General features: G+C 42.5%; 1 protein-coding gene across 1 annotated transcript; it reads right to left on the bottom strand.

Moving 5' to 3' along the window:
• Positions 1–22382: 22382 nt before the first annotated feature.
• LOC115150943 (hyaluronidase-2) lies at positions 22383–27582 on the bottom strand. The gene is made up of 4 exons (XM_029694796.1): positions 26956–27582; positions 25522–26500; positions 24411–24500; positions 22383–23346 (listed from the first exon to the last, which is right to left on the bottom strand). Exons 2-4 carry the CDS (start codon positions 26452–26454, stop codon positions 22954–22956), a joined length of 1416 nt encoding a protein of 471 aa, XP_029550656.1. The 5' UTR covers positions 26455–26500; positions 26956–27582; the 3' UTR covers positions 22383–22953.

Raw genomic sequence — 27582 nt, 5'->3', positions numbered from 1 at the left:
TGGGAGGGAGCCCTTTAGAACAACAGCAAGGAGACAGAATGTCACATAGTCAAACACAGGAGCCCCCAACATAACAGTCTCTAGCAGAACCACTGCAGCACTGATAACAAAATCAGACCATTATAGAGATGTTTATGCTCCACATAAGAGACAGCAGTGGGGTCAAATTGTAGAACGCAGTTCCTACATTTAAATATATATATATTTTTCAAACAAAACTACACTACATTTTATCTCTGTGATCCTGAATATGACAAATCAGAGCAAGATTACTGAATGTAGGTACATTATTTACCTTCAGAGGTGAATGTATCAAACCAGTTGCTGTGATAAAAGTGTTTTGTTGTTGTGCACTATCCTCAAACAATGGCTTGGTATTTTTGTTGTTGTGATTGCTAGGGTTAGGGACACCAATCCCATAGAGGTTAAAAATGTTTGATTTTAAAAGTACATTGAAAACTAGATCTCTATTGAAATTATGAGAATAACAGTTCCAGGCTATAACCTCTTTCTACTAATTCATCAGGTATATACTTCACAACATATAGTACGAATAACATATGGCTGATGTTTGCTTTTGGGTATTAACATCTGTTTTTGCTAGGGGGCCATCAACAATTGTTTTTTAAATTGGAGTCTCAACTTACTGTTGAGAGTTAGAATAGTGGAATTCATGGGTTGCATGTTTCTTAACAATATTGTTTTTTATACGTTCGTGTCGGACTGATGCCCGACTGAGCATTCTGCTCAATGCATCGTCAATGAGCGCTGATGAAGATTTCATCAAAAGTGCATTACAGTGGCTTGGAAATACTATGACATTCAAAAGGAGGCAAATAATTAGTATGAAAACCTTTTGTCATCATTTTGATGTTGCCAGATTGACTTTAGATGCCGTATTTTAGCTAGCTAACGTTAGCATTGCTAGCTACTGTATTTCTGATGAACTTTGCTAGCTAATGACAACATTGTCATCCCGTCCAAATCTCGCTTAGGGCCCCCAAAAAGCTAGGGCTGGCCCTAACAGGATGAGCACCAATACTAATGCTTCGACATTGCTCATCCTAATATTTCTATGTTTCTTAATTCCATTCTTTTACCTTTAAATTTGTGTGTATTGTTAGATATGAATGCACTGTTGGAGCTAGGAACACAAGCATTTCACTACACCTGCAATAACATCTGCTAAATATGTGTATGCGACCAATAACATTTGATTTGATTTGGAAGAAGAGGAAGAATACTTTATTGTACATCTTCTTAGAACTACAAAGATGTTTTCGGAAGTGCTTTGATCGGTCACATAAGAAGCCTTTCTGGAGGCTTTCCATTTGGACTGGCATCCATTTTGACCCTTTTGACATGATGACAAAGCCAACATTTCACGGTATTTGCTGCACAATCCTCAATAAAAAATAGACTCAAAAACTATATCTGAGCTCTAAATATATGAACTCTAAATAAAATGTGTAACAATCTTGATCCATGCGATAACATGTTGATGTATTGTGGGTATATGAAAGACAGAGGCGGCTAATAAATCACACAGCCATGACTGGCAACCAAAATGGCTGGAAAAAAAGTAAGTATGGACCTCGCCCAGGCAGCACTACTGAGAGAGACTGTCCACCTGCAGGAAACATCAGCACCCAGTTCCACCTGTTGGGTTACATTAACTACTACTGCCCCCTGGTGTGCAAATAGGAGTGGACCGAGATGTGTACCTGCTGGGATGGTGAACCTCGAGTAAGAATGTGGAGAGAGAATAAACTTTTCACAGTCATAAGCATCATGTAAATGAAATAGGATGATAATCTCAGTCATCACTGATAAATTGACAGCGCTATATATTTTTATGTTGGGTTAGGGTTACACATAAATACTGTAGCACCAATTCTCCGTCATTACATTGGAGCTTGAAGCTTCAACTGAATACTAATGAAAGAACAGTTACAACAGAGCAATATTTTCATCCATCAATCACAACTTTCTGGCAGGGCTTTTGAGAGATGTTTTTTGGTTTTATACTGACACTCACTTTCCTTCTTTAGACATATTGGCTTCAATGGGGAGGCACACGTTCAGGATAACGTTTTCAAAACGATAACGTTTATATCTAAAACATGAATGTTTTATCACCAACTCTTTCATGGGAAAATAGATATGGCTGCTCACCCAGGAGGAACTTACATGATATTTACTGTACAGCTGAACTAACAGTTCTTCTATCTGGAAAAGGCTGACATTCCCCTGAGTTTCATGTCCCTGTAGTGACAGGGAGACATGTCAGCACTTCCAGAAATGTCCATGCTGCCTACTCCATCCTCCCCATCCTCTCCCAACCCCACTCTCACTCGCACAGGTCAGCTATCGTGAGGACGACAGTGAAACGTCCATACCCAAGCCATTGCTAAGACGGTGGCAACGTCCCAGAACAATGTGTACCTTTCCGCCGACAACCTGGTCCTCAACCTTCAAGACGACTCTTTTAACAATCTATCACTGGGAAAGAAGTCGGCTTTTGAGAAGCCTTTAGCATTCCACCTGTCTGAGGCTACATCTACTGCTAAGACCAGGATGTGTTAGCTAGGATTTCTAGTAACACTAATTGCATCCTTGTAGGCTAATGTCTCCCCCTCCGTCTCTCTCACACACACAGACGTACATGAATTGGGTCTTATATTCTCAAGGCAGCAACAGTAGATGAATTGAGTGCTGACGCTGTGTGAGAGATGCAGAATCACTGGGTCCGATTAGATCCTTGTAACTTTACAGAGTGGCGTGTGGCGTGGACGTCTTGCCGTAGAGCTGGTGTTGCTGAACTGTGAAGGGGAGATAGCCCACGGGCATGACTTGGACGGGGACGTTTCAAATCCAATTGTGTCGCCATGATCCCGTCCCAGCCTGGCCTCGCTATCAGAGCAGATAACGTTCTCTAGTAAAGGTTACAATGTAACCGTGACATTTCTGTTGAGACTGAACAATAAGCGTTCCTGGGATTCCTGGACTAATACTCAATGTATATAAGGATATGTGTTCATGTGTGTATTGTGTGTGTGCGAGTGTGTGTGTGTTTCTAATTAAATTAAATGGTACATTTTGTACAATGTAAAATGTGTGTGTCAATGGTTACTGTACTCCATAAAAGTCATAATTACTATACAAGACCATGAAAACCTAAAGAGCTTTGCTCTCTGCTACTACAAAAAAAACTATTTGTGCTCTAAAAAGGGATTTTTCTCTCAGAGTCATGTTTGGAGGGTCTTCAAGTTAATTAAAAGCACAAGGCAAGCTGAATCTCCAAGAAGGAAACCAGAAATATGATAAGACAGACAATATTTGACTGAATTGTGTATAAAAGAGGATGGGTATAGAATTATGCAAATATATATGTTCCTAATCTCTCTCTCATCTTCTCTCTTCCTCTCTGTCCCTGGTTGGAGCTGAATCCGCTTGTGGATTGAGATCAATGAGTTCTTTAAAAGACAGAGCATACGTATTATAGGAAGCAGTACGGATGTTACAGAGCTGTTTACATGTTAGAATCACATTTGGCAGCGATTACAGCTGTGAGTCCTTCTGGGTAAGCCTCTAAGAGCTTTGCACACCGGTATTGTACAATATTTTCCCATTATTCTTTTCAACATTCTTCAAACTCTGTCAAATTGGTTGTTGAACATTGCTAGACAACCATTTTCAAGTCTTGCCAAGACTGTAACTCGGCCACTCAGGAACATCCACTGTTTTCTTGGTTAGCAACTCCAGGGTAGATTGTCCTGCTGAAAGACGAATTCATCTGTCTGGTGGAAAGCAGTCTGAACCAGGTTTTCCTCTCTGTGCTTAGCTCCATTCCGTTTCTTATTTATCCTGAAAAACGTCCCAGTCCTTAACAATTACAAGATTACCCATAACATGATGCAGCCACCACTATGCTTGAAAATATGGGGAGTGGTACTCAGTAATGTGTTGTATTAGATTTGCCCCGAACATAACACTTTGCATTCAGGACAAAAAGTTAATTGCTTTGTCACATTTTTTGCATTGTTACTTTAGTGCTTAATTTAGTGCTTTGTTTCAAACAGGATGCATGTTTTGGAATATTTTTTATTCTATACAGGTTTCCTTCTTTTCACTCTGTCAATTAGGTTAGTATTGTAGAGTAACTACAATGTTGTTAATCCATCCTCAGCCATTAAACTCTGTAACTGTTTTAAAGTCACCATTGGCCTCATGGTGAAATCCCTGAGCGGTTTCCTTCCTCTCCAGCAACTGAGTTAGGAAGGACGCCTGTATCTTTGTAGTGACTGGGTGTATTGATACACCATCCAAAGTGTAATTAATAACTTCACCATGCTCAAAGGGATTTCAGTGTCTGCTTTAACATTTTTACCCATCTACCAATAGGCTCCCTACTTTGCAAGGCATTGGAAAACCTCCCTGCTCTTTGTGGTTGAATCTGTGTTTGAAATTAAATTCACTGCTCGACTGAGGGACCTTAATTGTATGTGTGGGGTACAGAGATAAGGTAATCATTCAAAAATGATGTGACTTATTTAGGCTTGCCATAACAAAGTGGTTGAATTCTTATTAAATCAAGACATTTCCGTTTTTTTTTTTCTTAATTAGTAAAAAAGTCTAAAAAGAAAATTCCATGTTGACATTATGGGGTAATGTGTGTAAGCCAGTGACACTAAACATTTTTTATTTTTTATTTATTCAGTCTGTAGCGCAACAAACTGTTGAAAAAGTCAAGGGGTGTGAATATTTTCTGAATATAGGATGAAAATGTAAGGTTCTGCTTTTCTTTTCTTGTGTTTTTTTTCTTTGTGTTCTGGAACATAGCCCTGTCTTTCATTTGTGTCCATTGATTTCACCTGTGTATGTTTCTCACCTGGTCTCATCAGCTCCCGATTTAGTTCAATTCTTTCTTTTTGTATGGTTGTGAGGTATTGTTTGACCTTTGCCTGCCTACCTGTGTTTGACCTTTGCCTGCGACCACGATTCCTACCTTCTGTGAAGGCGAAATAAACATCTGCAGCGCTCTGGGCGGGAATCTACACCTTGATCTCCCTGAGTATTCATTACAGAAACATATATATATATATATATATATATATTATAGTTTCTATGTGGAATTTAACACAATTTCAACGTATACATAGTTTTGGTGATTATGTTGAAATTAGATTGATGTAATAACCTGTTAATCAGGTTACGTCAATGTATTTAAGTTTTACCCTGATGACTTTTTGCAAATCCTAATGTGTTTTCCATGTAGATTCTACATCACAATAGGTTGACAAATTATGTGGAAACAACATTTATTCAACCAGTGTGTGCATATTGCCATCTAAATGCTCCCAAAATGTGTCAGGTTGATATTAATGTTCAGAGACTGTTTTGAAAAAGAAACACAAAACACTTGGCAATGTCAGTCATCTTACAATCGTTTACATACGTGGCATTTTCAGGCCTATGTGACTAGAGACTGAGGTTCAAGATATCCACCACTCTATATTCTTCCAACTTTGTAGTAAATTACAAGCCGTTATTATTATTATTCTTCACTGGCTCCCATCTAAAATCCAATCAGCCTTTCCTTATGGTGAGGTGACCAGCATGTCAGTCCTTTACATTGTGCCACCACCGAGAGCCTCCTCTCTTAACAAAAGCATTTCTCTTCTGAGATCCACTTCATTACACAGACTAATATGGAGAAAAATGTTTATTCAAATGAGCTTGGATCAAAATGCAGCAGAAAAATGATCTGCTTACAAAAATAAATTACATTTAAATTAATTACAAAATAAATGACTCTTTGGCTGAACGGCCAACGGGTTAAATGAAGGCTTAAACTGCAGTTATTTTTTTATTCATTTATTTACTTATATATGTATTTATTCACGCCATCCATTACTCACCTAGTGTCATCAGTTTGTGTCCATGGAAACCGTGTAATTACGTTTTATGGAGAGCAACATTATAATGAGACCTTTTGTGAGCGATTGATTGGTGGTTGCTAAGAAGAGATGGCACATTGTGATCACTTGATTGGCCACTGCTAAGAGGAAAGACTTTGTATTAGCAATTGATTGGCTGTTGTAATTTTCCACCTGAAGAAGTACCAGCCACACACTGTAATTGTGTGACTTTAGTTGAAGCCACCTGTGTGTGTGTGTGTGTGTGTTTCTACAGATTGACATGGACTATTGACTATGAAACAGCTGGTGCCAATCCCTATCACCTCCTCCCTCCCCGAACTAATTGATAAAGACACCCCAGAACTAGACACAAAAGGAAATTGACACTTACCTTCAAGGCGCCGTTCGACCGTGAACCTCTCCACGGATGGACATCTGATTCTTCGCAGCTCCTCGACCACTGTCCCTCTCTGCTGATAGCCTGTGGGAAAACTACTCTGTTACATTGCTCTCTATAGCACAAACGTGCTTATTTCTAATGTGTGAGTGTGATTCCAAGTTGTAGATCAGTACATGCTTTAATTGTATGTTTGTGGTCCTCCGCGTCTACAGAGGACACGGCCGACGCAGCTGTGAAAAGCTATCTACACTACAGCGTGGACTCCCGGCAGGGAGTCAAATCAAGTCAACTCAAATGTTACTTGTGCGGAATGCAACTGGTGTAGACTTAACCTTGACATGCTTGCAAGCCCTTCCCAACTATGCAGAGTTTAAAAATAAAATGGTAACACGAGAAATAAAATACACAAGAATGGAGCTACAGTATATACAGGAAGTACCAGTACCAGATCAATGTGGAGCTATATACAGGAAGTACCAGTACCAGATCAATGTGGAGCTATATACAGGGAGTACCAGTACCAGATCAATGTGGAGCTATATACAGGAAGTACCAGTGCCAGATCAATGTGGAGCTATATACAGGGAGTACCAGTACCAGATCAATGTGGAGCTATATACAGGAAGTACCAGTACCAGATCAATGTGGAGCTATATACAGGAAGTACCAGTACCAGATCAATGTGGAGCTATATACAGGGAGTACCAGTACCAGATCAATGTGGAGCTATATACAGGAAGTACCAGTACCAGATCAATGTGGAGCTATATACAGGGAGTACCAGTACCAGATCAATGTGGAGCTATATACAGGAAGTACCAGTACCAGATCAATGTGGAGCTATATACAGGGAGTACCAGTACCAGATCAATGTGGAGCTATATACAGGGAGTACCAGTACCAGATCAATGTGGAGCTATATACAGGGAGTACCAGTACCAGATCAATGTGGAGCTATATACAGGAAGTACCAGTACCAGATCAATGTGGAGCTATATACAGGAAGTACCAGTACCAGATCAATGTGGAGCTATATACAGGAAGTACCAGTACCAGATCAATGTGGAGCTATATACAGGAGTACCAGTACCAGATCAATGTGGAGCTATATACAGGGAGTACCAGTACCAGATCAATGTGGAGCTATATACAGGGAGTACCAGTACCAGATCAATGTGGAGCTATATACAGGGAGTACCAGTACCAGATCAATGTGGAGCTATATACAGGGAGTACCAGTACCAGATCAATGTGGAGCTATATACAGGGAGTACCAGTACCAGATCAATGTGGAGCTATATACAGGGAGTACCAGTACCAGATCAATGTGGAGCTATATACAGGGAGTACCAGTACCAGATCAATGTGAAGCTATATACAGGGAGTACCAGTACCAGATCAATGTGGAGCTATATACAGGGAGACCAGTACCAGATCAATGTGGAGCTATATACAGGAAGTACCAGTACCAGATCAATGTAAGGCTATATACAGGAAGTACCAGTACCAGATCAATGTGAGGCTATATACCGGGAGTACCAGTACCAGATCAATGTGGAGCTATATACAGGAAGTACCAGTACCAGATCAATGTGGAGCTATATACAGGAAGTACCAGTACCAGATCAATGTGGAGCTATATACAGCGAGTACCAGTACCAGATCAATGTGGAGCTATATACAGGGAGTACCAGTACCAGATCAATGTGGAGCTATATACAGGGAGTACCAGTACCAGATCAATGTGCAGAGGTATGAGGTATTTGAGATAGATATGTACATGAAGGCAGGGTTAAAGTGACTAGGCATCCAGATAAATAATAAGGGTAAAATAAAGAATAGAATAGCAGCAGCAAATGATGAGTGGAAAAGTGTGTGTGTGTAACGTGTTTGTTGTGTGTATGTTTGGCGTGGGCGTGTCAATAAAGTGTGTTTGAGTGTGTATATGGTGTGCATATTTAGTCTAGTGAGTGTGCATAGGGTCAGTGCAAGAGAGTCAGTGCAGATAATCGGGTACCATGCATTTACTATTTAGCAGTCTTATGGCTTGGGGTAGCTCTCAGAGCCTGTTGGTCTGAGAGCCGATACTTCGGTACCATTTGCTGGAAGGTAGCAGAGTGAACAGTCTATGGCTTGGGTGGCTGTAGTCGGTGGCAATTTTTCAGGCCTGGATAGCAGGGAGCTCGGCCCCAGTGATGTACTGGGCTGTCCGCACCACCCTCTGTAGCGCTTTGCAGTCAAGTGTGGTGCATTTTCCATACCAAGCGGTGATGAAGCCAGTCAAAATCCTCTTGATGGTGCAGCTGTACTTTTTGAACTTTTTGAGGATCAAAGGGCCCATGCCAAATCTTTTCAGCCTCCTGAGGGGGAAGAGGCACGGCCGTGCCCTCATCACTACTCTGCGGGGGGGTGGGGGGGGGGGGTGCTAAGTCCTTAGTGATGTGGACACCAAGGTACTTTAAGATCAAGCCTAGTACATCATGTCATCAGCAAAACTTGATGATGGTGTTGGAATCGTGCATGGCCACGTAGTCAGGGGTGAACAGGGAGTACAGGAGGGGACTAAGCACACACCCCTGAGGAGCCTCTGTGTTGAGGGTCAGCGAGGCGGAAGTCTTGTTGACTACCCTCACCACCTGGGGCCGGCCCGTCAGGAAGTCCAGGATCCAGTTGCAGAGGGAGGGGTTCTGTCCCAGGGTCCGTAGCTTGGTGATGAGCTTGGAGGAGACTGTTATTGAACGCGGAGCTGTAGTCTATGACCAGCATTCTCACATAGTTATTTCTCCTCTTGTCCAGGTGGGAGAGGGCAGTGTGAAGTGCAATTGAGATTGCGTCATCTGTGGATCTGTTGGGGCGGTAAGTGAATTGGAGTTGGTCCAGGGTGTCTGGGATGATGGTGTTGATGTGAGTCATGACCAGTCTTTCAAAGCACTTCATAATTACAGATGTGTGTGCTACAGGGCGATAATCCTTTAGGCAGGTTACCTTGGAGCTCTTGGGAACAGGGACAATGGTGGTCAACTTGAAACATTTTGGGATTACAGACTGGGACAAGGAGAGATTGAAAATGTCTGAAGACAATTCCCAGCCACATACGATGAGCGTCAGAGTCGGTGTAATACGGCCCAGTACATCACAGGGGCCAAGCTTCCTGCCATCCAGGATCTCTACACTAGGCGGTGTCAGAGGAAGGCCCAAAATATTGTCAAAGACTCTGGCCACCCACGTCATAGACTGCTTTCTCTTCTACCGCACGGCAAGCGGTACAGGTGTGCCAAGTCTAGGTCCAAAAGGCTCCTTAACAGCTTCTACCCCCAACCCATAAGACTGCTGAACAATGAATCAAATGGCTACCCGGAATATTTGAATTACAGTACCCTCTGTATATTGCCTCGTTATTGATATTTATTGTGTTACTGAATTTTTCTTTCGTTTATTTAGTAAATGTTTTCTTAACTCTAATTTTCTTAACTGCATTGTTGGTTAAGGGCTTGTAAGTAAGCATTTCACGGTAAGGTCTACACCTGTTGTATTCGGCGCATGTGACAGATACATTTTTATTTGAATAGGATTCCACCTTCCTCCTAAATTGTCCTTTCGCATGTTTGATGTCTCGTCGGATGTTGTAGCGGGCTTTTTTGTATGCGTCCATGTCTGTATCACTTTCCTCGTAAGTGGTAGCATTAGCCCGGCTTGGATATTCATGGTTTTTGGTTAAGATACGTTCTTATAGTCACTGGGGGGATGACATTTATACACTTATTGATGAAGCCTGTGACTGTTGTGGTAAACTCCTCAGTGCTATCGGATGAATCCTGGAACATATCCCAGCCTGTACTAAAAAAACAGTCCTGTAGACTTGTCTGCTTCGTCCGACCATTTCCATATTGAGTGCATCACTGGTACTTCCTGTTTGAGCTTTTGTTTCTAAACAGGAAGCAGGAGAATGGAGTCATGGTCAGATTTGCCGAAGGGAGGACGAGGGAGGGCCTTGTATGTGTTTTTGTGGGTAGAATAAAAGTGGTTGAGAGTTTTAGCACCCCCTAGTGGCGCAGGAGACGTGTTTGTAGAAGTGAGGTAGGACTATTTTAAGTCTCCCCGCGTTAAAGTCTCCACCCACCAGAAACGCTGATTCTGGGTGGGCAGTTTCTTGCTTGTTTATGGCGCTATACAGTTCATTGAGTGCCAAAGTGGTGTTGGCTTGTGGAGGGATGTAGACATCAGTAATAATTACGGATGAGAACTCGGTTGGTAGATAAAAGGGTCTGCAGCTTACCATGAGGTATTCTATATCAGGTGAGCAAACACTTGAGATTTCCTTCATTGCAAAGCAGCAAACCAGTTGTTATTTATAAAAAATAAAAAAACTTGGGTAGAGCCGAGTGGGGACAGTAGAGCCCAACCATTGACTGCCAAATTAGACATTGAGTACCGTACCAGCCAGCGACTAACGAATCCCTGCTCAGGAAGTAGAGCCATATGAACCCTGCTCGGGTAGAGCTGAACAAATGAACGAACACCAACCAACGCTCTGTGAGTGAACTAACTGCCGTGTTAGTTTTTTCCTGTGCTCATAGTATAGCTTATGGTCCTAACTCATAGTCTCCTTAAACAGTTCTAACTGGGCACTTAGTAGTTTTAAAACCCTTTCCTGTAAGCGAATGACCAAAGCACCCTCTGGTGGCCTCATGGGTGGAATGTTATTAATATTCTTCATAATTTCATAATCAACTTTTTCATTTTTTTACACAGACAATCCAGTGTTTCTATGTCAAAAGGTTTTGCTATATTTCAGTCTTCTGTGATGTATATAAAGTGTAATATTGGGATGCAAACTCAAAATAAAAAAAGTCAATCTATATCTGACATGGTACAGGTGTTGTGTTTTTTTAAAGCCCATAACCATGTGTGTGAGGAGTATAATTTTGTTTCAAAGTAGATTTAAGACTACCAAGAAACTCTGTGTGACCCTGATTTTAGCCCACTGCAGTAAAAGGTTAGACAGAACTAATCAAAAAAATGCTTTTTAAGCTATTGTCACTATTGTACAATCTGAACTTGTTATAAAGAACCTTTGATTGTACTTTCCCTGTCTCTGTGGTTGTTTGCCTTGGCATCTTCAAATTCTGCTTTTGACATTTTGGCGTAGTCGGCAGGATCCCACCTGCGAACACACTGCTTGGACATTTGGAACAATCAAAAGTCAGGGACACCCCCAGGCTGTAGATAGCCATATTTATACTACACAGGTAGTCATGCCATGGTTCATGGTAGCCACTTGGGTCCCCAAGTTTGGAGATGAGCAAAAACTGTGGTTTGCGGGCTCAGGTGGAGGTAATGTTGCAAACACAAAGGCTTACGTTACAGCACAGCAGCAGGTGGACTTTATTTATACAGCGTTAGGGCAATGCCGAGCGACAAGTAATGTTGTTCAAAACAAGAGTGGGCTAATGGAAAAACATACTAATAGCACTACAACTTGAGCCCGCAGTAACTGCCAAACGAGAGCCCGTCGTAGCTGAACTTAGGCTAGCAGAGCCTTACCTTGTAAATCCCAAACCTAACCCAGACAAACTAGTGCTTCGGTACTTTCACCAGATAAACGGAGGTCAACCACCAGACAGGTACCGAGACACTTAGAATCGTGGTCGGGGCCATATTTAAAGGGGGGGGGGTCACAAATGACACTGACTCTTGCTAAAGTAGACTGTCATTCTGCCTTATACTATCAGCAGGTTTATTATATTACTGATCAGCATGTCGTATTATTTGACCATCAACCCCTACTTTACAAGTGCCTTTCACTCGTGTGCTGTGTTATTTACAGCGATTGCCGTCACTTAACTCCTTACATTCTCACGTGTGAAATTCAATTGAATTGCATGAACTATTTGCTCGCTTTGGACGGTGTGCTGTGATTCTACAGATTGCCATGGACTTTTGACTATGAGACAGCTGTTGCCAATCCCTATTACCTCTTCCCTCCCTGAACTAATTGCTAAACACACTCCAGAACTAAACACAAAAGGAAACGGACACTTACCTTCAAGGACGCCGTTCGACCGGGAACCTCTCCACAGACAGACATCTGACTCCTCGCTGATTCTCGACCCCTGTCTCTCTCCGCTGATCCCCTGTGGGGAAAAAGACTCCATTACAACGCTCTCTATAGAACTCTAAAAGGAAAGTGCTTATTTCAAACGTGTGCTTGTGACTCCCATTGTAGATCAGTACATACTGTAATTGTATGTTTGTTGTCCCCCATGGCTACAGACATTGGGGACACAGCCAACGCAGCTGCGAGAGGCTATCTCCGATACAACACAGCCGGCCCGGCTTGGAGTGGGGGAGAAGAGACCCCAGCAGTTTACCATGGACTACCGAACTAGTCATCAACTACTGTACCAGCCAGAGGTTAACAAATCCCAGCTCGGGAAGAAGAGCCAAATGAACCCTGCTCGGGTAGAGCCACGTGAATGAACGAACCCTGCTGGGGGAGAGCAAAACGAACGAAAAATAAACCAACTCTCTGTGAGTGAAGCAGCTGCTGTTAATTTTGCCCTGTGTCATAGTGTATGCTCATGGTCCTAACTCCTAGTCTCCTTAAACATTTCTAATTGGGTACTTAGTAGTTTTAAACAGAACCAATCAAACAAATAATTTTAAGATATTGTCACTATTGTAAAATCTGAACTTGTAATAAAGAACCTTTGTTTGTACTTTGCCTGTCTCTGTGGTTGCTGTGGGATCTTAGAATTCTGCTTTTGACGTGTGTGTGGTTTTCACTGTGCTCTAATGGGGTCTGGCAGGGTGGAGGGGTTGAACAGAGCTGCTCATCGGAGGATAAGTCACATGTGACAGTCTGTCAGGACACCTCTCATCAGGACACATACTGCAGAGACAGCAAATCCTCAACACACACACACACATACACATATATATACACAACTACATACACAGGCAGGCACACACACAAACCCATATGCACACACCTGCACATACGCACACGCCTCTCACATCAAACCCCAAAGAGGGCATTCATTTATCTTCATGAATAAAGAAAATGAATATCTTGAAACAGTCTGCATTTAGCCGTTGGGTTGATATGACATGCATAACAGCCAGATAGGATTTGTCTGCCATTCAGAGGGAGTCAGCTGTTAGAGAATCAGCTTCAGTGAAGGGAGCCCCATCTCAGAGAAATAGGACATTGTGACCTGTCCCGCAACGCTTTCCCTCCCTTTCACTGTCTCTCTCGCTCTCTGTCCTGATGTCATTTACTTACATTTCATGGATATATGAGATTGGAGTGTCTGTCAGAGAACATGTTGTGTGACAGTCTCCACAACTACCTCGGCCCGTGTCAAGGAAACATGTACTATATCAGTGTACATAGGAACAGGAGTGCTCATAGGTTTTGATTTTGTAAAACAATCACAAATAGTGCATAGGCCTACTGTGCAAATCCAGTATCATTTTGAATGACATTCGCACAGATCATTGGAGCCAGTGTGGTCACAGTTGGTATACAGTGTAACCACATCAAACAGCTTCTGATTTCCCATGCCAGCCCATGATGAAAATCAATGATCAATGGACAAAAACATAGGCTTGCTCACTTATATATGGGACAACAAATATTTGCAGCGATATAGAGGAACATCAGATATCTATGGAGCCTGATCAGAGTCTTGATTCTTTTGAAGGACACGGACAGAGAGTGTGAAAAACCGCTTATTATACCAAGAGCCCCCGAGACAATCTCTAGACCAAGCGGCAGTGGAGGGGAGGGGAGGAAAAAGGAGATGTGACCGCAGAGAGGTGACAGAGCGAGACACCAAAATGAACAAACGTGGAGATGAGAGATGGAGAGCCAGGGCCCGGCTCACTGGAACTAGCAGACGGGTTAGTCGGTGGAAGAAAGAGGACCACTTGTTCGGGGAGCTGTTTGCAGCAGGAACCAGATAAATGTTCACAGTGGCCAGTCATTATAGCTTATCTTCCTGTGGGCTGCTCTATCCAGTCTTGGAGGAAGACATGATGAGAAAATATAATAACCACAAGTTGCATTGTTATTATGACTGTTATAACATTAAGTAGTTCTCGTCTGTTTACTTATTATTGTGTAATTACACAATATAATGCGTGTTTAAAGTCAGTGGTGTCTACAACGACAGTCCTAATGATTCCAAAGGTTCATAGTTGAGCACAGTATCCATATATGGGAATAAGACTGTGTGGAATCGGCAGCCTTTGGATATCTCTCTCCTACTTTGATAAAATACCTCATATCTGTTCCTCATTTCCCCCAATCCAGTCTGCTGTGATAAAGAGGGAAGTGGGAAACAGTGGGCCTTATGGGAGTCTGTTTCTCCACTCCGCCCATCCTCCAGGGAGCAAGCCGAATTACAGCCAACCACACGGCTTCAGAGCAGCAGCTATCCGATGAGACAGTCTTGCGTGGAAATCAACCAAGGTCATCGGGGTCGTCACATGTTCCTAAAATGAGACTCAGACTGTGGCTGTCGTTGTCGGTTAGCTCAATACAGTGGATAAGCACAAAAACGTAGCGCTTTGAAAATGAGGCATGAAATTACCCATACATTGTTGTGGGCCAATTATCTTTGGTAAAGAGCCACTTAACCCACTCTGTGCTATAGTGACCAGTATTAGCTGCAGTACATGTAAAGCATTGTAAACTCTTGTTTTAGTTGGATTATTCCATACCGCCACCTTGTGGTCACAGACCTGCAACAGAATACCCAGAGAATCCTGTCAGGACTCAATCCAACTCCTCCTTTGTTAACAGCTCACATACTGTGTTAAATGAGTATACAAATAACAATGTTTTTCTAAATGAGAGCGTAGGCACAAGGCATCCAAAATAGATCCACTGTGATGAGAGATTGGGGTGTTACAAGCAGCTGTGCTGAAATGTTTTCAGGACACATTCTGTGGTGGTTTACATTTTAAATATAGTGTACAGATATGCATTACCGTGAGAAGATGTTTTCATTTGGGGGTGCTGTTGACTGGGTGTGGGGGGGATTGGGGTGCTGAGGAGTATTTTTCTCCGCTCATACATGAGTAATACATTTCCTAGTTTGTAAATTAAAAAATAAAACACATTTGGTTTATTTGTTGAAATACACTGCCGGTCAAAAGTTTTAGAACACCTACTCACTCAAGGGTTTTTCTTTATTTTGACTATTTTCTACATTGTATTATAATAGTGAAGACATAAAAACTATGAAATAACACATATGGAATCATGTAGTAACCAAAAAAGTGTTGAACATATCAAAATACATTTTATATTTGAGATTCTTCAAATAGCCACCCTTTGCCTTGATGACAGCTTTGCACACTCTTGGCATTCTCTCAACCAGCTTCATGAGGTAGTCACCTGGAATGCATTTCAATTAACAGGTGTGCCTTGTTAAAAGTTAATTTGTGGAATTTCTTTCCTTCTTAATGCGTTTGAGCCAATCAGTTGTGTTGTTACAAGGTGGGGGGGGGGGGGGGGGGGGGGGGGTATACAGAAGGCCAAGTCCATATTATGGCAAGAACAGCTCAAATAAGCAAAGAGAAACGACAGTCCATCATTACTTTAAGACATGAAGGTCAGTCAATAAGGAACATTTCAAGAACTTTTAAAGTTTATTCAAGTGCAGTGATGAAACTGGCTCTCATGAGGACCACCACAGGAATGGAAGACCCAGAGTTACCTCTGCTGCATAGGATAAGTTCATAGGATAAGTTCATCAGCCTCAGAAATTGCAGAGGAGACTGTGTGAATCAGGCCTTCGTGATCGAATTGCTGCAAAGAAACCACTACTAAAGGACAACAATAAGAATAAGACTTGCTTGGGCCAAGATACACGAGCAATGGACATTAGACCGGTGGAAATCTGTCCTTTGGTCTGATGTGTTCAAATTTGAGATTTTTGGTTCCAACCGCGGTGTCATTGTGAGACGCAGAGTAAGTGAACGGATAATCTCTGCGTGTGTGGTTCCCGCCATGAAGCATGGAGGAGGAGGTGTGATGGTGTGGGGGAACTTTGCAGGTGCCACAGTCAGTGATTTATTTAGAATTCAAGGCACACTTAACCAGCATGGCTACCACAGCCTTCTGCACCGATACACCATCCCATCTGGTTTGCGCTTAATGGGAATATCATTTGTTTTTCAACAGGACAATGACCCAACACACCTTCCGGGTGTAGTGGTTAGTAGTGGTTTCTTTGCAGCAATGCAATCATCAAGGCCTGATTCCCGCAGTCTCCTCTGAACGGTTGATGTTGAGATGTGTCTGTTACTTGTGTCCAAACTTTTGACTGGTACTGCATATATTGTTTTCCCGATTTATCAGGAAGTGCTGCAGCACCCCTACTTCCTGCGGCTATGCAGATATGACAGTTAACTGTAAATATGCACATATCTTTTATTTAACATAAAAAACATCAACAATGAGGTTAAAGTATCTGGTAGACAATACATTCACCCATAGAGTATCAATCATGAGTACATTGCATCACATTTGAGTCACGTACTGTAGACACTCACAGGGCTCTGGTAAATTGCTGAGTATAATTGTGGCACTCAATAATCACTTTGCCATTAGCTAACAGCTGAAATTGGCAGTTACTTCTCCAGTTGGTACAGCTCTCCTTAGTTCTAATAGGCTTAAAAACTTAAAGCCCCGAAATGAAGCATTATTTTAAGCTTATACACTGATTTTCTGTGAAGTGTTTGAAACCAGTAAGAATAATCCCAGGTCAAAAACTGTAATTTAACAAAATTACATATCTACTTTTGTAAAATGGCTGGAAACTATTTTCTAAACAGTCATGTTGCTTATGCTATCAGTCCCAAGACTCCAGCAACATTTGTATTTTCAATGACCTGTCTTTCATTTATCTGAATAACCAGCCCTTGTATTTAGCCTCACAATGAAGTGTTTTACCATTTAACTTTCAAGACAATCAGGGCTACAAGTAGAACACAAAACAATTTGACAGAAACATTTGCATTCATGAGTTTTATTGACAAACGTCTGCAGCAGCAAAAAAAAAAAAACGGATACAAATTAATGTATACGAATGCTGTAAGAATAGAAATGGTTTGCACAGTGGGAAATGAATACCCAACTAGTCAGTGTATACTGTGTGGAGTTTGCTGTGAGCTTTTTACAGTATTATAGACACTAGGTCCTGCGATTTCCTATGATCTTCTATGTAGAAGAACCCCTTACCTTCTATCGACTCTTGTGTAGCTTGTGAGTGTCATAGAGCAAACCATGTAACCTGTGCGTGTTCGTAATAGCTTTTAATAGTTTCAAACCATTCGGAGTCGACAGACGTTTTTGTAAAAAGACCCGGCCCGGGCCCCTTTGCGAATGCGCCCTTGTCTCACAAACACCGCTCTAGCTCAGCCCCCGTTAATCACACAGACTACTGGTGCAGAAGAAATAGATTCATCCAATGGTACAACCCAGAAGTCTGTAGCTCAAACAAAGCGGACTCATTGGGTTAAATGTCAAGGTCAACTGTGAATTATATCTGGCTTTCACAATGATATACAAATAAACTGTTCATGATATCATATAATAATATCTCATGTCCATTTGTCCAAGGTATAATAGTAAGTACAGCATTGAAATCAGATTGGGCCAATGGAACCCATTCTCCTTTAAACAGAAGGGGATTGGCTCTTTCAGAACCCCTATTTGTTAAAAACTGAGTTTAAACGCATTTGGCTAAGGTGAATGTAAACTTCCGACTTCAACTGTATTATGTCTTACATAGCACACTCCATCCTTACCTAACAGCAGTGGCTCTCTGTGTCAGCTGGGTTAGGGGACTCCGTGCTATGGAGGTGGGAAGGTGCGCATAAATAGTCAGCAAATTATGCAAATCATCAAGATATTTGCAGTCTCTTTTTATGTATCCTGCTGGGTCTATGTGATGTCATTCTGTCAGGTGTTGCCTGTACCTGGTCATGTGGTCAGATGTCCTGGAACCATAGAAGGTAGAACATCCAGGTAGAAATCTGGGTAGAGGGCAGAGGAGATGTTCCACAGCCAGAACAGAGCATCGTTCCTCCTCAACTCTATCTGGGGACACTCCCCTGTGTAATTATCTGTTGTGTTTTTGTAGTCGTTATCGCAGGAGGGGAAACCATAAAATAGCCGCATCCCTTTGGGCCTCTCCTGGGCCCTTGGGCCTCTCCTGTGCCCTTGGAAGTCTCTGACATGTAGGTCTGGAGGATGTCAGCGGCAGCCCTGAGATGCTCCAGCAGGTTGGCATTCTGTGGCACCCCACCGTTAACTGCCTTTGCTTGGTTGTATCCAGTTCAGTCTTGTAGAAGATGGTGATGTTGTCCCCCATGAAGCTCCGGTTCTGATTCTTCACTATGTTGAACGCTCACAGGTCCAGGTCCACTCCCCATAACGGGTCTTACACTGGGCTGTAGGCACATTCCACACAGTGAGGAAGGGTACCTGGGCCAGTGTGGAGAGTGCTCCTGCTTCATGCTCCCTGCCAAGAACAATACTGGCCACATTCACGCATAGAAGAAGCGCCCCCCAGGGAAAATGCACTTTATACCTTCAGAAAAAGAGAACACAAAATGTAATATAGTATTTTGGCAAATTGATATATTCAGAACATCATGTTCCTGATTCTGGATAGGTTCTTTACTACTCTACTTTTTTTATTGTGAAGTCAGGACTTTGAGTGTGCTACGGGAATCTAATGCAAATATGCAAAGCAAAAACATTGCAGTACTACGTCAAAATCACTCCAAACACCAATCAAAAAGAGGACGAGGCGGAACGTTCTCTCCTACAGTGGAGATTTGTTAAAGAAACAGGAACAAATGAATCTCTGAATCACCTTTGCGAATCAAATTGCTAGTGTGAAATGTCAAGCCTAGAAAAGCAGTTTCCTGTAGCCTGGGTTACCTAGTGTAAATGAGGGGAGGGGCTGTGTATTATATACATTATTACAAACTACTCCTCTCAGAATGGGTCTATACTTTCTAGAATTAATTCATTAATTAGATATCTAAAATATGCAGGCTGCAGCCATGAATTTACTTTTAAGCAGACCTGGCTATCTGCAATGTGTCTGAACACATATAACACTTAGGAACTCTTGCTGTAGACTTCAAAGGAAGGCAAATCATTTTGCCTCAAGGCAACCTATAATTATTGAAAGGAGGGCCATTAAAGTTTCATTTGACCCCAAAGCCTATAGCCCACCAATTTGGATGTAAAAACTCAATTTTCAAAAGATAAATACAGTGCATTCGGAAAGTATTCAAACCCCTTGACTTTTCCACATTTTGTTATGTTACAGCCTTATTCTTAAATGGATTTAAAAAAGTATAATTCTCATCAATACACACAATATTCAGAGCAAAAACCAAGCCATGAGGTCGAAAGAATTGTCCGTAGAGCTCCAAGACAGGATTGTGTGGAGGCACAGATCTGGGGAAGTGTACCAAACAATTTCTGCAGCATCGAAGGTCCCCAAGAACACAGTGGCTTCCATCATTCCTAAAAGGAAGAAGTTTGGAACCACCAAGACTCCTCCTAGAGCTGGCTGCCCGGCCAAACTGAGCAATCAGGGGAGAAGGGCCTTGGTCAGGGAGGTGACCAAGAACCCGATGGTCACTCTGACAGAGCCCTAGAGTTCCTCTGTGGAGATGGGAGAACCTTCCAGAAGGACAACCATCTCTGCAGCTATCCACCAATCAGGCCTTTATGGCTTGATGGATGCCACACCTTAGTAAAAGGCACGACAGCCCGCTTGGAGTTTTCCAAAAGTCCCCTAACGGACTCTCAGACCCTGAGAAACAAGATTCTCTGGTCTGATGAAACCAAGATTGAACTCTTTGGCCTGAGTGCCAATCGTTACGTCTAGAGGAAACCTGGCACCATCCCTATGGTGAAGCATGGTGGTGGCATCATCATGCTGTGGGGATGTTTTTCAGCAGCAGCGACTGGAAGACTAGTCAGGATCGGGGGAAAGATGAACGGAGCAAAGTACAGAGAGATCCATGATGAAAACCTGCTCCAGAGCGCTCAAGACCTCAGACTGGGGAGAAGGTTCACCTTCCAACAGGACAATGACTTTAAGTACACAGCCAAGACAACACATGAGTGGCTTCGGGACAAGACTCTGAATGTCCTTGAGTGGCCCAGCCAGAGCCCGGACTTGAACCCGATCAAACATCTCTGGAGAGACCTGGAAATAGCTGTTCAGCGACGCTCCCCATCCAACCTGACAGCGCTTGAGAGTATCTGCAGAGAAGAATGGGAGAAACTCCCCAAATACAGGTGCGCCAAGCTTAGCGTCATACCCAAGAAGACGCGAGGCTGTAATCACTGCCAAAGGTGCTTCAACAAAGTACTGAGTAAAGGGTCTGAATACTTATGTAAATGTGATATTTCATTTTTTTTTTTGCTTTGTCATTATGGGGTATTGTGTTTAGATAGTTTTTTTCCCTAATCAATTTAATACATTTTAGAATAAGGCTGTAACATCACAAAATGTGGAAAAAGTCAAGGGGTCTGAATACGTTCCCGAATGCACTGTACATCTATGAAGATTTGCCCTGAGAGTTCTATGAGGATGCACTGTCTTTCTACAATGATAGGTAATGTGTTTGCTTCCTGGAAACTTGTATTGCTGAAAACTTGAAATAACTTTTGGCTGGCAGCACCCAACAATTATATGGGGGGAAGGGGTAGTCCTTTAAGAAACATTTTGTGCCAGACAAACCTCTTAAAAGCAGCCACTCTCAAAACTCTCGGCCCACTGCCACTATGTGTACATTGTGATCGTTGACTCCATCAGGAACCAAGGAGAGACAGTTGTATAATTAAGATAAACACTGATACACAAGTGATCATCACACTGACAAATCCATTTGTGGACACTGTACTGTGAAAGATAGTATTGGGTGATGTTATACAACCGATGGGTCTAATCCTGGATGCTGATTGGTTAAAACCACATTCCAGCCAGTGTCTATTCGACAAGTTACCACAGGCTAAATCTATGATGTTGAAATGTCTATTTGTTCCATCTCACTGCGCAATCCACTGTCTTATCAACTCAGCCAGGCAATTTACATACTAGGTCTACATCTACACATTATCTCCCATTTCCTTCACACTAGCATTTGTTTTTCAACAACAGAGATTTGTAGTAACCTTGCTGTCGGTCTCTCCGACATTTGCAACATTATTGAAATTCGATCTCCATCTGTCCTATGGTAATTAACCTGTCGATAGTCGGGACGAGACAAGACAGGCTGGCAGCTTTTCTCAGCCAGTCCAAATCATGAATCAGCATCATTTTTATGGATATATACAAAGAAATGTCAATAGAAAAACAGGAAATACAGCTAGTTTGCTGTCATTCCAGCTTCAGTTTATCGTGATTGTGTTAGCTGTGTAGTTGGCTATCTCTTCTGAACAGTGGCCTGGTGAGAGAGCAAATGTTCTATGCCAGGCGAAATCGCACATAATTAGTTCATTGCTATGGATGTATCCCCCCAACAATCATTAGAAAACAGCTTTAACAAACGTAAATGCAGCCACTTTGCTGATATTCTGGCTACACTGTTTGACGTGACTGTGTTAGCCAAAGTTGGCTAGCTGGCAAGCAAGGGATAAGAACGATGCCAGAAAGAACGAACGACCAGGCGGCTTGGGAAGCAACCATAGATTTGTGTCGGGACTATATCTCGCGGAAGGATGAAATAGTATGAATAAATTCATCAAAATAACGTTTTTAATTAAAATATGTCAATCATTATTTGAATATGTTTGTATATTTGAATATGTTGGTAACCCGTTGTATAAAAGTGATAATGCGCTTGAAGCTGGTGTTTGGAGGCTATATTGGCACGGTTTTCAGGCCCTTGATGAAACAACACCTGTGCCAATATATCCTCCAAACACCGGCTTCTCTGGCAGTATCACTTAATCACAGCTTTGATTTATTTTGAGTGATTGAAACATTGTACACAGGAAGAGAGACGCACAATTTTGGAGCGAAAATAGTAGTCTTGTTTTGCCATAAAATTACAAAAGCTTTTTAACAAACGTGAAAATACATTAACATAAATATTGAAACCTAAAGATAAAAATGTCAGGTGATAACTATTTTGTGCTATTCCAAGAATCAAGTGCATCGGCCCCATTTTGGCTCACACATAACACAAAACCGTACACACATCAGAAGCACATCTTGAAAACAACACACATTTCCACACAAAAACATCAACTTTGGGATCATGAGAAAATGACATCTTGAAAGAGGGGGGGTTGAGAGAAATATATTGTGGGAAGGAGACTGAGAAAGAGATCAATGTAAACAAAGTTATTTCCAGCGAGCCCTCCAATGTATGGGGGAAAAAATCAACACAAACAACCACATAACTCTGTGTTCCACATAGATCCACCAACCTTACAGCAATCTGGACCACAGTGAATACATTTGCCCCAAAGTGTATTTATATAATGTTTGCGCATGTGTGTAGATAATGTCATGTGTATACCAGTACACGTTCAATTATTTGAATGTAGCTGTATGCCTGTGTATGTACTGGTTGCACTCAGAGCAGGAGTGTGATGAGTAGCAGGAAAAAACAGTGCACCCATGACGCCATGATTGGAGCTGCGACGCCTCGTTGTTGTTGGGGGTCTCTCTGGCCACAGCCCTCTCCCTGGTAGCCACTATAGCACTGGCACTGGAACTCCCTCTGAAAGCCCAATATGTCGTCTTCCCCAAGCTGACCTTGAACCTTGAGTTTTCCATTTGCCAGGGGCTCTATTCTGTGGGTGCGGGTGCTGAGGTGCAGATAGGCATCAGTGTCAGGGTGTTTACGCAGGCAGCGTCCAAGGGAATCGCACAGCGTCTGGCTGCACAGCTCTGCTGCCGTGGTAACGTTGAGCAGGTACCGGCCCAGCGGACCCTGCAGGTATTCATTTAGACTAGAACAACTGGCCTGGAGAGACACAGACACAGAGAGAGTTTAAAGGGTGGCTGAACTTCCTGTTTTGGTCTCGTTTCAGATTTAGTTCATTAAGAAATGACTGAATTCAAATGTGAGTTGGTTTCGGGGTGTGGTTTGATGTGGGTGTCTCTTGTGTATGTTCGCAGGTGGGAAGAGTTAGCCCAATTATTTAGCCAATTAGCTTCAGCCAGCTGGTGTGCAACCATGGCAATTATGGTTTGACTTTGGATAGCCTATCTCCGGAGCTAGCTAGGGACAATATTTGAGACAATATAAATGAGGCAATATTTTCATGTTACACACCTTTTAGTTTTCTCATGAAATGCTTTCAATATCTGAATATGAATTTCTTCAATTTATAGTTGTTTGAGGTTCTTAAGTTATTGAAATTTGGACCTACTGGAATTTTTACATATTGTCCCATGTAAATTGTGTAATTTACCAATGGTTCCTAACTAGCCCCATAGGGATATCCAAAGTCAACCCAAATTAACCACGGGCATTACGATCTGGTCACATGCAGCTGCACTCCAAATTGATGATTACTTATGTACCACCAGCTGTGGGCAGGATTGAAACAAACCCAACCTTAATTTACGTTGTGATGCAGTCATGACCACAAGTCTCACAAAACTGTTTTGGACGAGACTGACTTTATGACCAAAATTATCCTATTTAGCCTTTGTAGTCAATTTCGACAGTGGAATAAATGTTTCTGACTCATATCGATGCCACATAGACTGTTTTCTAAATGAGAAGTCGTTTTTTTGGGGCAGTTGCTCTTTAAAGGTAGATTTACGTCAATGTCGTTCCTGCGTCTCCCCAATTTAAACTAAGCTTAAGATCCACTACAAACACTTTCAAATCATAATAAGAAATGGGATATGAAGAGGGGCTGCTACAAAAACACAACTGGTAATCAAGTGAATGAATGAGTGTGACGTGACTGACTATGACTCCGTGACGTGCAGTGAGGTCCTGTGAGTTGGTCATTCAGTGATCACATGTGATTTGTTGTGATTTTATGAGACTTGTGTAATTGCGAGGACACTTGCCTTGCTGCTTGCATAAGCGTGGTCTCCCCAGAGGATGATGCCTGCGGCCCCAAGAGCCACACTCTCCCCGATGGTGGAGACCAGGTCCGTCTGCAGGGAGAATCACTCAAAATCTTGACCAAAGAAGACGTACAGATTCATCACAAAGCACAGAGTCAGCACAGTCAGCACAAATTGGCCAATGAAAATACAACCAAAATGACACCATGTACAATTGTTCAGTGTTGTTCAATTGTTGTGTGTGACTTTGTGTATGTGAACACCTCTTATCTGCTCACGCCCTCGTAAGGAAATGCACTATGGGGTGTTAGTGAGTAACATGACCAACACCCATCCTGCTCACACATATACAAACAAAAGAGAGGGAGTATTTGGGATATGTGCTGTTAGAGCAGGAAAGGGCTGCAGCCACAGATAAGGACAGAGGGTCATGGTCATGGGTAGAGAGAGCTTGATCTGTGAATCAGGGTCTATCAACACACACACACACAGAAAAAAGAGTGGTTATAAAACACACCCATTGATTAAACAGAGATTATTGCACTCTGATATGGAGCATTATTCAACTAAAAATAATTCATAGAAATCTCAAAACATTAAGTGAACTGAAATCATCATTCATATCTTGATGAAGATTGTATTAGGGTAGGTTTATAGTCTAGATATCTTTCACATCAATTATTCTTACAACTCCCAGACTTCTTTGCACCATTTTCTTGTTTTAAAAATGGACGGATAGCCAGGGGCACACTCCAATACTCACACATTGTTTACAAAAGATGCATTTGTGTTTAGTGAGTCCGCATGACCATAGGCAGTAGGGATGACCACGTGTTCTCTTGATAAGTGCATGAATTTCACAATTTTCCTGTACTTTGGGTTGTCAGAGAAAATGTACGGAGTAAAAAGTACAATATTTTCTTCAGGAATGTAGTGAAGTGAAAGTAGAAGTTGTCAAAAATGTAAATAGCAAGGTAAAGTACAGATACCCCAAAAAACGACTTAAGTATTACTTTAAAGTATTTTCACTTAAGTACTTTACACCACTGTCAAAAGGTCTATAAGTTCTCCTGGTTAGTACTATGTGACGGTCAGAGAAACATCTCTTCACCTCTGTCAACAGCTCCAATACGTTGGCATAGGTGGGCCGGGCGTACACAAAGACAGGACGTGCCAGCCCGTCTCCCCCTGACGCCAGACGCATCCCCTCCTTCACCCGGTTCCGGACAAACCGGCGCCCCGAGGGCGAAGAGCGCAGCACCGTGCCCATGTAGACCGAAGGGAAGAGGGCTGTGCTCTCCATCCACAGCCATTTGAGCATTTCATTCCGGGCCACCTCCACGTCAGGGCAGCGGCCCGTGTAGTTCTCCAGAGTGTTCCTGTAGTCGTGGTTGTAGCAGTCTGGGAACAGGTAGAACCCCCACAGCTGGTTGGGCCGCAGGCTCTTGGCCAGCCTCAGGGTCTCCAGCATGAACTTCCGGGCCGACATCTCAAACTCCTGCTGGGCCACCTTAGCCACACGCTCTGCGGGCCAGGCTGGGTTCTTCTGGGCCACCAGCTGCCTTGACTGGTTGCGGTACACATTCTTGACGTCCCAGTTGCGGATCCACAGTGGTCGCCACTCCTCCCAGTCAATAACTGCCAGTCCCTTGGCCCCTGCTTCGCGTATGTAATACTGAATACCCGCCGGCATCTTCTCCAGGTGCTGAGTGAGACTGGCAACCTGCGGGAGCCCACCGTTCATGACAGTACCATGCTCATTATAATAAGGGTACAACCCCAAGCGGTCCTTGTAAAATATGGTGAGGTTCTGGCGGACAAAGCCCTTGCTGGGCGACGCCACAATCTGGAACTGCTCCAGCTGAAAGTGAATACCGTGCCGCGGGCTGCAGTCCTCGGTCGGAGCATTCCAGGCCAGGACCAGAGGCTTTTGGAGATACAGTGGCCATCTCGTGGGCTTCAGTTCCTCAGCACAGAGGTAGTCCCATAGAAGTGTCACCAACAGCAATACTTTCCGATCAGGCAGTACAGTCCAGTACAACATGACTTTTGTGGTGAATTAATGTATTTTTACGCTCTGCTCTCCTGTCCTGTAAAGAGAATTAAGCGAGCATCAACATTAATATTTAGATTTCTAATCAATAGATTCAGATATGACAGTAACTTTAATTACTCTGGTACTACACCTCTATGCCCAGAAAAGTATCAATATAGGGCGGGCTCACTTTCACCAAACAGGTTCCAGACATACAATAGGTTTATGAACAAAGAGGTTATATAATAAATTGTGAACAGTCCAGCGTGAAAGCCTCTATTAAAAATGCATTAAGATCAAGCATCCTACTCTATATGACAAGCCTGGAAACAATACCACTTCTCATGAAGATAATCAACTTAATATTGAGTTCAAGTTATAGGCTACTGAAAGTAATGACTTTAGTGGGGAAACACAACCTTACACGTTTGATGTGTGTGTATAACACCCACCTTTTGCCCATGAGTAAGTTTTCATTCGTGGAAAAGGAAATAGAAAAACATATCTTACCTTGTACCGCAGAATGAGGAAACATACCCAAATACTAGAGACCCCTATATTCCAATTAAGCCACGTTTGTCTTTCAAGATGGAGAAAGGTGATTGAAACAAACTTCTCCCAATAACTAGCTGGTTAAGTGATCCCTGCAACAATAGGTAAAAACACTGGTACTTCATTTGTCACTGGAATGTATTATTACTGTACTTTACAACTTGAACCGACAGTGAATGTACCGTACCCCCTGTACTGGTGTCAGTTCAGTTGCACCCAACGTCTATTCCTACCCTAGTGGGTTAATTATTTAAAAAATCCTCCCAAGTGCGAGTCGGGACTAGTTCAGGATGTTCCATTCAACATAAAAGAGGGGGGAGTGGCAAAATAAACGGCACTATGTAGGCGCGTCAAAGTGGTTCTCAATCTTCTATTACACCAAAACCATTGTGAACCTTCGGCTATAGACTAAATATTTAAAATGTTGTTTCTTTTCTGTTTTTAACTGAATATACAGTAGTTTGTTTAATTTCTCAGTTATACACTGAGAATGAGTCAGTCCAAAAAGTTTGCTACTAGTCATTGAAAACAGATGAATGTTGCAATATCTAGATTTAGGAGCCGCTGACAGCAGAGGCAACATAC

Source organism: Salmo trutta, chromosome 16 (assembly GCF_901001165.1).
Source record: "Salmo trutta chromosome 16, fSalTru1.1, whole genome shotgun sequence".
NCBI classification, from domain to species: Eukaryota; Metazoa; Chordata; class Actinopteri; order Salmoniformes; family Salmonidae; genus Salmo; species Salmo trutta.
Note: the sequence above shows the minus strand (reverse complement) of the source record. Positions and strands in the feature narration are given on the sequence as shown.

Excerpts from the sequence above, each read along its gene's own strand:
- LOC115150943 (XM_029694796.1), bottom strand. The coding sequence starts at position 26,454 with ATGTTGTACTGGACTGTACTGCCTGATCGGAAAGTATTGCTGTTGGTG. Across the intron at positions 24,501-25,521 it reads TATTGGAGCTGTTGACAGAG|ACGGACCTGGTCTCCACCAT; the intron begins GTGAAGAGATGT and ends TTCTCCCTGCAG. Across the intron at positions 23,347-24,410 it reads ACGCTTATGCAAGCAGCAAG|GCCAGTTGTTCTAGTCTAAA; the intron begins GCAAGTGTCCTC and ends GTGTCTCTCCAG.